Source organism: Myotis myotis, unplaced genomic scaffold (genome assembly GCF_014108235.1).
Source record: "Myotis myotis isolate mMyoMyo1 unplaced genomic scaffold, mMyoMyo1.p scaffold_m19_p_19, whole genome shotgun sequence".
In the NCBI taxonomy this organism is placed as follows: domain Eukaryota; kingdom Metazoa; phylum Chordata; class Mammalia; order Chiroptera; family Vespertilionidae; genus Myotis; species Myotis myotis.
Genome location: NW_023416323.1, coordinates 37,427,225 through 37,442,423, shown reverse-complemented (window position 1 = coordinate 37,442,423; position 15,199 = coordinate 37,427,225). Strand labels below are relative to the sequence as shown.

The following is a 15,199-nucleotide window of genomic DNA, read 5'->3' as shown; positions in this document are numbered from 1 at the left end:
CACTCCTTTGTCCCTTTAGAATTTTCTATTATGTTGCATATACTACCTATTCAGACAATTTTTTTTTAAAGGTAAATGCAAAAATCCAAAGAGCATCCTGGGCCACTTAAATTAGAGAGGATCAGTCCCACGTCTCTGTGACCACAGGCATCCAGTATTACAGCCAGAAGGGCGGGGGACCACTGGGCAGCCCTAAAGACAACAGGGATTGCTTGTCTATATTCTCCTCTAACCATGAGTCTCCGCAGGACAAGGGTTCTTTCTTCCCCGTGCCACCCGCTGGGCATAGCACAGGGCCTGGCACAGAGCGGGCCAGTGCCCACAGTGTGTGAGAATGCAGGAAAATGTGTTCAAGACACAGAAGCGTTTCACTGCAAGTGGCAAAAATCTTTTTTGAGGGGTGGTAAAAATGCTGGGGGGTGGACATGACATTATACTGTATGCCATTCACTGTGTTAAGTTACATATACAATGTACTTCCAGTATTCTGTTAGAAAAATATTTAGGATATGAGTCAGTTACTTAGAAAAATAGCTGCTCAGTGAGATGTGACATTTTATTAAGTATTTCAGGGCGACTTTCTTAGAAAAGAAGGACAAGTCTAAAGTACCTGTGAGGACCAGAGCTGGCCGAAGGCAAGGGTGGACGGCAGCCTCAGAAAGACAACCAAAGATCTAGAACTCCGTGGCGTCAGCAGAGTTCAAGCCAAAAGACCAAATCTCCCAATTATCTAGGAGGTTTCAAGAAAGAAAAGAGACTACGACTCTGACAAATTTCATTCCAAAAGCAGTTAACTGTCCAAAAAGAACAAAATGGTGCCCTCTGATCTCAGCCATTTGGTGAAGTTTCCTGCCAACTTCTGCAATTGCAGGACCACATTGTCACAGCAAATTAACACTGAAAATTACTAACAGAAGAATGTGCTTGCGATTCAGACAGCTGCGTGACTTGAGAGGAGATGGGGTCAGCGTGTGCATTCTGCGCAGAGCTCAAGCCCAGAAGCTCCAGTGGGGGAAGCCTGCCTCTCCCTGGGGCCACAGAACTATCTTCTGGGGGACCAAGGGGACAAATCCTCCTACTGCTAAGGACAAGACCCTGAAGCAAGACACAGCAGACATTTCTCCTGTGTGGCCTTAGCTCCTAGCAAAAGAAGGTATTTCTTGCCCAGCTTCTGCTGTACGAACGGAAGGGGGAGGAAGAAGGTGTTTAGAATGCCAAAAAGGATGGCTCTGAACACATGTGTGCCTCACTGTAAAGACCCCCCAGTTTTCCTTTCCACTGACTCATGCAAATACTTCCTACCAGGGACTAAGCACCAGATGCAGAGCTATGAATTACCTGGCTGAGATATGTTTAAGACTTCCATGAAGTATACACAGTATACACTTATGCTATTTAAGCAGCCACAGTATATTCTTTTTGACCTAATAACTCCATGTATTTAACCTGATATTTGTGAATATGAAAAACGATGCATGTATAGGATTATTTAATACAACATCATAAAAGTGAAAGCTATCTAAACGTTCATCAATAAAAAATGGGATAAATATACTATGTAAAACCATATGATGGAATACTAGACAGCCTTAAAAAGGAATGAAGAGCCTGGCCAGTGTGGCTCAGTGACTGAGCATCATCAACCCACGAACCAGGAGGTCACAGTTAGATTCCCAGTCAGGGCACATGCTTGGGTTGCAGGCTCCATCCCCAATGTGGGGCATGCAGGAGGCACCCGATGATGATTTTCTCTCATTGATGTTTCTCTCTTTCCCTCCCTCTCCTTTCCTCTCTGAAATCAATAAAAATGTATTTTTTTAAAAAAGCAGATTATACAGCAAAAGGTATCAGCAACAGTTGGCCATTACCTGTGCTCAGTAGATACATATTTTAAAATATCCATTATTTTTTTGAGAGAAAATAAATTAAGCCCTGTTTTATGGATGACCCACTGAGTTTAGCTCAGACTTTCAATCCCACAGGGAGTCAGGGGTAGAACTGAAAACACTCTTGAATTTCCCATTCTTGATCCAGCACCCAGGATACACTCACCTTCACTTACAACTGTGCCACTTAATGCAGTGTCAGATGTGATCACATAAAAGTAACCACCAAAGAAAGTGTAGTCCTGGAAACTGTATTAAAACTAGGCTCACTCCAATCCAACCATCAGCAGGAGCCTGGCATCCTACCTCTCACTGGTAGCAAGCCAGGTGAAATCAAGAAACTTGACATTTGGGGAAAACAGAGAAAAATCCTTTGTGAGAAGAGGTGATATGACCAGGGCTCTGGCTGTGTACGCACTCCTAGGGAACACAATGGCCACTTATCAGTCCACGGGTTTCTAACACAGTACTTTGCAGGGCAGCTGACATACTCTTGGGTATAAATCCTGCTTGGTAAAAAAAATTTGGTAAATTAAGTTTAGGTAGGCTTGCTTAGAGATAAACGCCATCATTCGAAAGTGCAATGCATTCCAGCCCTTTACTATTTGGTGTTATGAGTAAAGAACTAAGTGAAAGCTGCCACCCACCTTGATTCTTGTCATCTGGGTCAGGGTCCGATTTCAGCCTTTTTACACTGTTGCCACTCTCTGAGCTGTAACAGAAAACAGGGTGATATGAGCTAAGTCCAATCTTGGGGATCAAAGCTTTGGAATCAGGAGCTCCAATAACCATTTATATGACTCTGAGGCAGCCTCAAGGAACTAGAATAATCTGAAATAAAAAGTCTTCATTTCAGAGTCTCCCCCTGGTTATATTATTGGTTATAAAGACAACTTAAACCCCTGACCAATTCAAGGGATAAAGTGTTATATCTACAACCATTTCCTACACTTCAGATCCTTTGTTGTCCTTATCATTCATTCATCTTGGATAGAACCACAGACGGATTTCAAGACTATATCTGGACATGTTCATAAGTGACAAAAATTTAGTTTAACTTATTAAAGACCGAAGGAAGCATCTTTAGTTACATGCTATAGATTCTGAAAGTCATCCAAAAGGCCTTCATTAAAAGATCATCTAAACAGTGTACTTCAATGAGGAAGGAAATAATTCGAGAAGGAAGGACTTAATTCCAGAAGGAAGGAATGGTGGGGGAAAAAAACACCAAAAACCTGGCAAATACAAATATAAATCTAAACACAATGTTGTCTGTATAAACACACACACATCTAATTTGTGGTGTCAAACATGATCATACTAAAGTCCTAAGCATGTAAGAAAGGAAGAAGGTGATTGTAGCTCAAAGTCCTAAGGTTGGTGTATAATTTTGCAGGGAAGATAGCGATTTACTTTAGGTTTTCCTAAGTATGCTGGTCAATTGCAAGGTTGGCCATCAAAAGAACAGAAATAGAATACCTAAATCCAAACTAGTAGTAGGAAGAGAGAAAAATTGAATGAAGTAATTTTTAATCTTAATTTTTTTTAAAGCAAGAAGAATACAAGAAAAAATTCTTTAAAGACAAATAACATTAAGATAGTAAAAACTGTATCGCCCTGGCTGGGTAGCTCAGTTGGTTGGAGCATCATCCCAATACGCCAATGAACCAACCAATGAATGCATAAATAAGTGGAACAACAAATCGATGTTTCTCTCTCTCTCTCTCTCCCCTTTTTCTCTCTCAAATAAACAATTTTTTAAAAAACTATAAAAAATCCTAATAAATCCAACCCTACCAGTAAAAAGATCAACAGACTAAATTGTAAATCAGCTACATAGGACACACACCTAAAAACTTAACAAAATGAGACAATTCCAGATAGAGTAACAATCAGAAAAAAAAATACTAACAACTTTAGTTAATGTATTTGAAACAAGACAAAATGGGTGAATTCCCAGAAAATAAAACCAAATTAAACTGACTCAGAAAGATAATCTTGGTCCTATAATCATAAAAATTTTAAAGGGGGGACAAAAATGATTTTATCTAGTTCTACTAAGCTTTCACAAACTAGAACACTACCAACTTATACACACTCCTGAAGGGAAGAAGGAACACTCCCTGAATCATTCTCTAAAGCTAGTTTTCATTTTCATGTCAAAATCAGATAAAACTGGGGGGGGATACAGGCCAGTCTCCCTCAAGAACATAGATTCAACAACTGATACAAAATATGAGCAAAACAAGCCAGTGGAGTTAAGAAAAGTAACAATATATCACTGCCAAGCTGGGTTTCTCACAGGAATACAACATTAGAAAAATCTGTAAGTTTACTTTTTCTCTGTAACAGAATAAAGAAAAAATTATTTGATCAACTCAAAAGCAGAAAAAGAATATGACAAAATTTAACCGTTAATGGCTACAAAAGAAGCTCTTATCAAACTAGGAACAGAACTTCCTTAACTTGCTTGCCAAAGGCTATCTGAAACAAACAAAAACGATCAATACTAATCTTAGAAGTGAAAGTTATAAACATTGTGTTTAAACTAGAATGTGCGGAGTTGTTTCTAACATTTTCCCGGCGGTCCTAGCCAGTGAGGTCAGATAAGAAAAAGGAATTAAAAAACACAAGGAAGAGAATGAAACTGTCATTCTTTACAGATGGTAACTTTCTACATAAAAATTTCAAAAGAATCCACTGATAAATTATTAAAGTTAATAAGAGCTGGTGGCTGGATGTAAATATTCCATTGACTGCATTTTTACACACCAGCAGCAAAAATATACATAAAATACTTAGGAATAAATTTAAGAAAAAATGTGCACAACTTTTTTTTAATATATATTTTTATTGATTTCAGAGAGGAAGGGAGAGGCAGGGGGGTTGGGGGGAGGGAGGGAGGGAGGGAGGGAGGGAGAGGGAGAGGGAGAGGGAGAGGGAGAGAGAGAGAGAGAGAGAGAGAGAGAGAGAGAGAGAGAGAGAGAGAAAGAGAGGAAAAAGCATCAATGATGAGAATCATTGACTGGCTGCCTCCTGCCTGCCCCCCACTGGGGATTGAGTCTACAACCCAGGGCGGAAATCAAACCATGACCTCCTGGCTTATAGGCCGACACTCAACCACTGAGCCACACCGGCTGGGCTATGCATAACTTTTTTGAAAAATAATTATAAGACTTTATAGAATGACATTAAAGGAAATCAATAAATGTAGATATATGCCACAATAGGAGGACTCAAATCCATAAAGATCTGTTCTCTCTATAAATTTATCATGCAATTTAAATAACATTCCAATAAAAATGTCTATAGAGATTTTAAAAGAACTTAAATCTAAAATTTATATGGAAGAACAAAGTGGCCAAGAATAGATATGACTTGCCCAACCAGATATCAAGATTTATTATAAAGCAACAATAATTACCCAGAATGGTACAGGTCCAACAGGTCCAACAGATCCAAGGACAAGGGAAAAAGACCCCTCAAACAAACCGATACAGCCAAAACCGGTTTGGCTCAGTGGATAAAGCGTCAGCCTGTGGACCGAAAGGTCCCAGGTTCGATTCCGGTCAGGGCATGTACCTTGGTTGCAGGCACATCCCCAGTAGGAGATGTGCAGGAGGCAGCTGATCAATGTTTCTCTCTCATCGATGTTTCTAACTCTCTATCTCTCTCCCTTCCTCTCTGTAAAAAAAATCAATAAAATATATTTAAAAAACAAAAACCTATACATGTATGGAAACTTGTTATAAGACAGAGGTGATATTAAAGACTCCTGGGGGGAGCGGATACACATATTTAGTAAAAGCTGCTAGAAAATTTGCTTTTTGTTTCAAGAAAAAAATTGAAATGGGATCCCTACCTCATACCCTTCACAAAAATCAATGACAGATGGATTCAAGACTACCATGTGAAAGACGAAACTCTCAACTTTAGAAGAAAAACTATCTTATGACCTCAGGGTAGGAAGAATTTCATGAACAAAATATAAAATGATCTAACATAAAATAAGTGGTAGATTTGACCACCTTCAAACAGTACAAACTTCCGGTTATAAAGTAAACAAGTCTTGGGGATGTAATGTACGGTCTGGTGACTAGTTAGTAATACTGTATTGTATAGATAGAGACCAGTTATAATACTGTATTGTATGTCTGAAAGTCGCTAAGAGAGTAGATCTTAGTTCTCATCACAAGAAAAAAAATATTGTAACTATGTGTGGTGATGGATGTTAATTAGACTTTAATAAACTCCCAGACTGACTCACTCCAAACTTATTGCACCAGAATTTGCGTGAGGCCTAGAAGCCCATTAACAAACGCCCAAGTGATTCTATAAACCCAGGCTGGAAACATTAGGAACTCCTGCCCCAGGAGACTCATTTATCACCTTGCTACACAAAACAATAAATGATGTAGTTTCAAAACCAAAAAGGGGTTATATGCATGTCACCGAGTATGCTAAGGACTGTACGGGAGACAGTTATAAGACCCATTCTGCTGGCTGAAGACACTACTGAGGTGACTGCCCACTGAGAAAGCCCTTTCTAATGGACTCAGGCCCAAATCCTGAAAGACACTGGGCCAAGCATGAGAGCTTCTGTGAAAACGTGAAAGGAATAATTCCTAGCTCGGGCAATGAGCCTCTTCAGGCTGCTGATCCTCCTCCCCTCTGCTGCTATCTCATAATGACATTTTTACACGTAAACAATGTTCTAGAACATCTGCAGCCGATGGTGTGCCAAACCACAAGACTGCATCAATACACTCCGTTCAATACACGTGGCTGGCTGACAATACACCATATTGATTTTCCTAATGGACTGCACTTAAAAACTTTGTATCATTTTGCCCGTGGTATGGTGGTCAAACTGAAATAACCAGATTTAATCGCTTTGGTGCCATTGAGGATTTGGAAAGGGAGGAGTGAACATAACAAAGAACTTACCCAAATCTCTAGGCCAGCCGTGGGCAAACTATGGCCCGGGGGCTTGAAATGAATAAAACGAAAAAAAAAAAGGACCGTACCCTTTTATGTAATGATGTTTACTTTGAATTTATATTAGTTCACACAAACACTCCATCCATGCTTTTGTTCCGGCCCTCCGGTCCAGTTTAAGAACCCATTGTGGCCCTCGAGTCAAAAAGTTTGCCCACCCCTGAGCAAAGGCATTGTGGCTGTAAGAACATGGCCCTGTGATAGGGTCACAGACCTGGCTGGGCTCCGCGTGATTGCTGGGGGGTGGCAGCAGTGCCTAGAGCAGGGGTGGGCAAACTTTTTGACTCGAGGGCCACAATGGGTTCTTAAACTGGACCGGAGGGCCGGAACAAAAGCATGGATGGAGTGTTTGTGTGAACTAATATAAATTCAAAGTAAACATCATTACATAAAAGGGCACGGTCTTTTTTTTTTTAGTTTTATTCATTTCAAACAGGCCGGATCCAGCCATCTCCTTTCTAAAGCCTTCCTAACTTCTCCAGCAGGAGCACACGCCCTCCAGGCAGCCTCAGGTGTCTCTTCTTCCCTGCTCTTATTACGCCCTGAACAAATCCTTTCATAGACCTTGCTACCTCGTTTGCCTAGAAACACAAATGCCCGACTATTACACTCCACCTCTCCTATTATTTTGTGACCTTGGATAAAAGTTCTCAACCTCTCACTCTCGGTCTCCTCACCTGTAAGTCACTTGTACTTCATACACTTGTTGAGGAGGAAGAGGTGAGATCATGGGCAGAAAGCACTTAGCACAATGACAGGCACACAGCAGGCGCCCACGGCAGAGCAGCCATTACTATGCTGAATGAGCAGTCAGAGGCCAGGCTCAGAGGCTACAGACCATATGAAATTGGGAAGGGGGAGCCAGGGGAGGCTCCCGAGGGAACTTCACGGAGACTCACGCTTAGCTCTGGCTATCATTCCAAGAGGCATTTCAGAGGACACGGTCAGAGGGAGATTTAAGCTGTGCAAGTGTCGGCTGACCTCTTATGCTTCACAGCTCCCGCCAACAGCTTTGCCTGGGAGAACTTGTTCTTGGTTTCTATGGGTTTCATGGCCACTTTCTTCTCCACTTCCTTCTTGTTTTCTGAAGCAATTCCAACCTTGTTGAGATTACTGTGAGTTACAGGTTAAGGGTCCAACTAAGCAAACGGAAAAGCTGTGCCAGGACAATGATGAATTGAGAAGGAATGCAAATCTAATCCACCAGCACTTTGGCTCTGCCAAGTAATGTTTAGCCTACTGATTTGAAAAAGCCCTCCCCTTTATTCTGCCAGTCAAATCCAGCTGATTTCAAGAGAAATGAAGGTGAACACAGAGGAAGATGGCAAATCAAGCATAAAATAATATAGGCAAGGGAACTTTCCCCCTCCGATTCTCTATGAAAATCTGAGTACAGCCAGAAAACCTGCTACTACCGAAGACATAGTCGTTATCATGCTCGTTGGGGAAAACAAAAATCTTAAGGAATATAAACGCAACAGAAAAAAATATGGCTTCCCTGAAAATGTTTGCTTTTCCAATTTTGCAGAATGTCCTATGACTATTAATGGCATCGATCTTAGACACGACGAAGACTACCTCCTACTCTGCTGGTGCAAGGCAACATCAAAACCACTTAAGTTCATTAAGAAACAGTCTTCGTGTCGATCAGTCACCACCCCCTCTCCTGTCAAAGCCTCCTGGATGCGGACCTCCAGAGGCCCAGGAACCAGTTTTAAATCCTCCCTCAAGGTGATTTTAACAAGAAACCTCTGTGCATATACAGCACAACCCAAGAACCAAAAAGTTGATTTTGAAGCATAATCTGTTCCTGGTAGCATCGCTTTTTTCATGCTTGATGTCAATCTCTGGCTTTCAAGGTCTGTCACTTTCTTTTGTTCTCTCTACCTGCCTCCTCTCCACCTTCCCTTCCATTCTCTCACAACCTATTATGCAATAGATAAGTGTTCCAACAGGGTGCAACTTCTTACTTAAGACGCAGTCGAGCCCTCTTGGAGCAATAGTGACATCTAGTGCCCAAGGAATCTTAGAAGCGTATATTATCAACCCCAAGAGGTGGGGATGGGGTGGGTGTATGGTCTAAGCGGCTTATTTGTCTTTAAACAATGGAGAATACTGGATACCAGAAATAAGGAAAGTCTAATTCTTATCATTTTCCAGGCACTATCTCTGTTCTTATGAACACCAGTTACCTTAAATATTTGCAATATTCAATGGGGATTATGCATTTGGTTCAATACTACTGTTTCATCAGTTTCATGTTTTTAAGGTCATTATGGGAACAGATAGGATATTAAGACTAAATGTTCATCCTTTTTAAGAATAAAAATGGAGAGAGAGAGAGAGAGAGAAGCATCAATCAGGTGCCTCCCGAATGCACCCAGACCAGGGATTGAACCCAAACCCAGGGATGTGCCCTGACTAGGAATTGAACCCGAAACCTTTCAAGGCATGCGAGGACGCTCCAACCGACCAAGCCACCTGGACAGGACTGTTACTATAAATTTTTTAAAAATATATTTTATTGATTTTTTTTTACAGAAAGGAAGGGAGAGGGATAGAGAGTTAGAAACATCGATGAGAGAGAAGCATCGATCAGCTGCCTCCTGCACACATCCTATTGGGGATGTGCCCGCAACCAAGGTACATGCCCTTGACTGGAATCGAACCTGAGACCCTTCAGTCCACAGGCCGACGCTCTATCCACTGAGCCAAACTGATTAGGGCTGTTACTATAATTTTTAAGTGCATCAATAAACAGTTTAAATTTGTAAAAAGAAAAAAAGAATAAAAATGAGCCCTAGACAGTTTGGCTCAGTGGATAAGAATGTTGGCTTGCAGACTAAAAGGTCTCCGGTTCGATCCTGGTCAGGGCACATGCCCAGGTTGTGGGCTTGATCCCCAGTGGAGGACGTGCAGGAGGCAATGGATCACTGATTCTCTCTCATCATTGATGTTTCTCTCTCTCCCTTCCTTTCTGATATCAATAAAAATATATTTTAAAAAGAAAGAGCATAACCTATAGACACAGACAATAGGGTGGTGAAGGCTTGGGGAGGGGTAGGTGGTGAAGGGCAATGGGGGGAATTACATATGTAATTCTTTCACAATATTTATATTTAAAAAAAGAACAAAAAGAAACAGATTTTATCTTTCTAGTATAGAATGCCAAAAACCATGAGCATGCTGTGATTTTTCCCTACAACTCCAACATTAAGGAATAGAAACTCAAAGAAAATTCTTAATATTAAATGTTGAAAAATAAAACAAATTGGAATTAACACAATGAAAGTACTCGTGTATTTATAACACCAGGACGCAGACAAAAAAAAACAACACTTAATTTTTTATTCTTTTAAAGTGAAGAAAAGTGTTCATCCTTTTCTTTTGGGGGAGGCAGGGAAGATGGGAGGAAGGTGGTAATATTATTTTTGATCCATATCCAAATCATAAGCCATTTTTTCCCATAAGTCCCTCTCCTGTAAAATGCTTTAAATACACAAACACACCTCAAAACTCTCAAGGAACTCATTAAAAGGCATTTTTTAAAAAATTACAATTCTTAACGCATAATGTGGCTAAAGGAAACTAGAGGTCTGCTGTTTATATGGCACAAACCACAGCTTATTTGTATTCACAAGCATCACATTATAAAATGTATCATATTATAAAGGTCAGTTAAAGCCAAGAGCCAAGAGCTTCCATAAACAAATGTCGAGTCCTCCAATTCCTACCTCAACATGTCTCTGGCTACAGACACCCTTGGGATGAGTGCATATACACCAGTGAGTTGGAAGGCTTGCTTTTCTTCCGTTTTTCTAAATAGTCAGAACTTTCCAAGATTCTGACAAAAGCCAATACCCCTGGGGCCCCGTCAAGGTGGCTGTAACGTTACCAGGACAGGAAAGTTTCTTTGGCCTCACGGCTGCCGTTCATTCTTCCCTTTGAGTTGGAAACCGAAGGGCCTCTCATCCATAACCAGCACTGCTTTCCAGAATGCTGCTTTGGGAGGCACTCGGTCTTATTTGCTAGCCTAGCAAATTAAGCACATGAAACAGGACAATTCACGTGAGACATGTCATTAATGTCCTTCCTCAGCGGAAAAAGCCTGGTGCCTGAAACAATGCCATACACATTCTGCCCATGTCTGCAAACCCCAGTGCGTACTGCTGTTCTCGGGTCAACAGAGGGGAGCTTCCGAATAATCAGTCTCCATCCTCCAGCTGGGATTGAGGGGGTAACTTTCCATCAGCTCCTATCGAAATGTTACACCAGAAAGCCACTAGGAGAACTAGGACGGGAAGCCAGGTCTCTTGCTACCAATTAAGAGGTTTTGTGACACCATGCTGCCACCTTATTTCAATCGCCGTCACCTCGATTTAAACCAAATCCCGAGGAGCCTTCGCACACTTTCTCCCATATAACTCTTTAATAGAACCCACTGTACACTGTCTGCAAAAAAATATCCACACACACAGCAGTGTCACATCACTCGGAAGTGAAGCCCGCTCAATCGCACTAGTGAAGTTATTCAACATATAAGCTTTGAAATATTCAAATAAGATTTCTCATAGGAGGCCTGGCCAACATGGCTCAAATGGTTGAGCACTGACCTATGAACCAGAAGGTCACGGTTCGATTCTCAGTCAGGGTACATGCCCAGGTTGCCGGCTCGATCCCCAGTGTGGGGTGTGCAAGAGGCAGCCAATCAATGATTCACTCTCCAGCAGGAGATGGGGTCAGCGTGTGCATTCCCCCCCCCCCCGCCTCTCTCTCTCCCCCTCCTTCCCCCTCTGTAATCAATTAAAAAATATATATATTTTTAAAGAAACCAACCCTCTTCCCTTAAAAAAAATTCTCATAGGAGAAAAAAAAACTAGGGTGGTCTTATTAACCTCTCCTATGAGTCATTCATTACTTTATCCAAATATATACCAAGAAACCACTACATACCAGGCACTGAAAAATCAGTGATGGCCAAGTCCCTGTTCTTATAAAGCTTACTTTACCTTCCAGCAGGTGAGAGGCAAAGAAACCAAGACTCAGGTAGTGACAAGTACTATTAAAAATGACATTATAGACAGTGATGGGAGGGGGTGCAATTTTAGGTGGGCTGCTTAGGGAAAGTCTCTATTAGGAAGGGAGATGTGAACTGAGATCCGAGGGCCATGAAACGAGCCTTGTAAAATCTGAGGGCAGAGCATTCGTGGCCAAGAATGCAACTACAAAGGCCTTGGGATGGAAACACCAAGTTCGGGGAGAGGGACATAGCAAGGCCAGTGGGCTGCAGTACAGCGAACACTAGGAAGAGTGAGTTCAGATGCAATGGGGAGGGGAGTTGCTAAATAATGCTGCACCCTGTAGGGCCTGGTAAAGAATGTAGACTTAAGTTTAAATGCACCTGGAGGCCACTAGTGCTCCAACAGTAAAGTGACATGACCCCATGCATGTTTTCAAATGTCCCTGAGAAATGACTACTGGGGACGAGAGAAGCAGCTGAGGCTAAGTTCACGGCCACGGCAGTCCAGAGAAGAGTCGATGACTGCTGCAATGGCAGTATAGAGAGCAAGAGCTACACAGATTTGGAGCACATTTTGGAGGTAATTTTTGACCCAGGTACCTGGAGGTATGGGAGTACCATTACTGAGATTGGGAAGACCAGAAGAGATTTTTTTTGGGGGGGGTGGGGGGGCGGCGGGGAAGGGCAGTATGACGAGGGTGGGGTTGTGAGGTGTGGAATTAAGAATTTTGATTTAATCCAGTTACATTTGGGATGTCTATCAGGACATTCAAGTGGATGTTAAAAAGGTAATACTGAGCCAAAGCAGTCATCTTTGTTGCTGCCTCTACTCGTCTATGGGGACAGACCAGGGAAGGTTACTAAGGACACAAGAAAGTTGCTAAACATTTTATTTGAAAACTCAGAAGCCAGTTTTTGCCCTAGATGAGGTTTACTGCATAGCCCATCTGTTTCGGAGCCTAATCTCAAAAGGCAAGAATATCCTGGTACTGATTATTAGGATTTAGGCCTTTAGTTAATTCTAAAGGATTTGGATTTCTGATTGCAACAGATTCTTACATGCAACGTAACTCCGTAGATCAGTACCAGTGAGTTATTCAGTCATCAAAATATCACCATTGGAAAGGCCGTCGTGGCTCAATGGTCCAGCACTGACCTATGAACCAGGAGATCACGGTTCGATTCTCGGTCAGGGCACATGCCCAGGTTGCGGGCTCGAGTAGGGGGCGTGTAGGAGGCAGCCAATCAATGCTTCTCTCTCATCATTGATGTTCCTCTCTTCCTCTCCCTTCCTCTCTGAAATCAATAAAAATAAAGACCTTCATTCTATTTATAAAGAAAGCAAAATCATAGCTGTTGACGGGAAAACTGACACCTTCTCTCAAAGTACAAAGGATATTCTGTATTCCTTCAGTTCTTTCAGTTCTTCTTCTCTTCGCTGCTTTTCTATTAATTCCTGCTGCCGAGAAACCTCATCAAGGAAGTTGGTCTCATCTTCATCTAAGCCTCTTACCATGTTTTCTGAGGAAATAATTTTAAAAGAACACTTAGCAGGCAGGCTTAAGGGAAAACACAGGCAGATAAGATTTTTCCTTTTCCTCTTTTTTTTTTTTAATAAACGGCAGATCCTTCAGGGGATAAGAGGAAGGATTCTGTAAACACCATGGCTTTGGGATTGATAGCAGGGCATAAAATCAAGGCATTTCTCCCATTACTAGATATTAGCATAGAATGAAAATGGGTATCTTGAGCTCTAAACAAAATGCTCAATGTGATCTAGAAGGCAGAAGTTTGTCTCCTTCCCAGCAAACAAGCATTTAGAGACTAGATAATCACAATTCCACGGCTAGTTAGAAAAAGTACTGCATGAGGTAAACGTGCGTCAAAAAGCCCCCGCGGAGACCCTGGGACTCCGTGTTTTCTGAAGCTTACTGAATTTGAACTGCTCCTCGTACTCCTGCTGCTTCCTGTCTTTCTGTTCCTGTAGCCTTTCATATAGAGACCGCGGGTCATACACCTCCTCTGGACATTCTGGAAGGGAGAGGAAGGGAGAGAAAGAAGGGGGAGGGGGATTAGCTATTTTAGAACTCTTTCATATTATTTTGGAATCACAAAGGATTATAAAGATCAAGTCAAGTCCCTGCATGAGCTGAGGGCATGGATGACACAAAAATAGTACAAAGTCCGTAGCTTCCCTTTGGAGCTCAGAGCCAGCTGTCAATGTCACTGTCTCAGTGGTTCGGATCCCGGACCCACCTGTCTAGATAGAACAGACTAGTAGAATCTCCTGGAAGACAGTGGGGTAGAGGAAAAGGGCAAGGGCATGATTAGCCTGGCTCTGCTTCCCGCTGTGGAGGCCTAACACAGGCTCCTTCACCCCTCTGAGCCTCAGTTCCTCTACTCTGAAGTGAGGACATTGGTGCCTCCTCTGCAGGCTTGTTGTGAGGATTAAGACCATTATGTGGAATGGCCAACTGTAAGCCCATATACCTTCTGGATCTTCAGGTTTTCGAACTTTCTCCCATTCTTCTTGCCTCCTCTTGCGCCGTTCATCTAGTTCCGCCTCAGTCACAAACCTCTTTTTGATAACAAGGTTACCATCATCTCCTGCATCCATAATGGAGCGATCAGTCTATGGAAAACAAACAAAATATTTCAAGTGAGAACTGCAATTAAAATTCTACAGAGAAACAAGAAGATTTAGCTCTCTCACCCAGCAATGGATTACCTCAAAATTCCCTTTGACCTTGAATTGAAGAAATCCCCAAATAGTCTAATTTATAGATCATTGATGAAAGCACTTGATTACATTTTCCCTAATGTATGAAGTAGTTTTAACAACCCTAAGTTATCTACAAAGTCAGCAAGAGGATCTGGAATAATTCTCATTACATGTTACTCCATAGTAAATCTTACACTGCAAATATTTCTGTCTCTCTAATCTAGACCGATTGGCCTCCTGGCCACCCTTTTTCCCAGCTCGCATTGTCCTTTATTTCTGTAACATCTGACATTGTTCTTTCTTGAAATTCCTGTTTCCGGGACATCACACTACCTCGATCCACCTGTTCTTATTTTCAAGTAGGTTCAAAATGGAAAATCTCAGCTATTTAGGGAGCCTTAGAGATCAGGTCTGGTCTATAAAGCAGGAAAGTGATCTGCCTAGAGGCACACAAAACATGAATGGAGAAAGCGAGACTAGAAGAACCCAGATGTCCCAACTTCAGATTCAATGTACTCTGCACTACACTCAACTCCTCCTTCATCTCTTTCCTGACCTCCCTTCCTTCCTTAA

General features: G+C 41.8%; 1 protein-coding gene across 5 annotated transcripts in view; it reads right to left on the bottom strand.

The window, feature by feature from the left end:
• Positions 1-15,199, bottom strand: part of PSME3IP1 (proteasome activator subunit 3 interacting protein 1) — a 29,290-nt gene that overhangs the window by 2,681 nt on the left and 11,410 nt on the right. For all 5 annotated transcript variants that reach the window (XM_036345186.1, XM_036345189.1, XM_036345188.1 and 2 more), the window contains 5 exons: positions 14,395-14,536; positions 13,837-13,935; positions 13,304-13,425; positions 7,866-7,999; positions 2,534-2,598 (listed from right to left, as the gene is read on the bottom strand). In XM_036345186.1, the coding sequence (XP_036201079.1) occupies positions 2,534-2,598; positions 7,866-7,999; positions 13,304-13,425; positions 13,837-13,935; positions 14,395-14,521 (547 nt within the window). In that variant the 5' untranslated portion in view covers positions 14,522-14,536. The remainder of the gene's footprint in view (positions 1-2,533; positions 2,599-7,865; positions 8,000-13,303; positions 13,426-13,836; positions 13,936-14,394; positions 14,537-15,199) is intronic.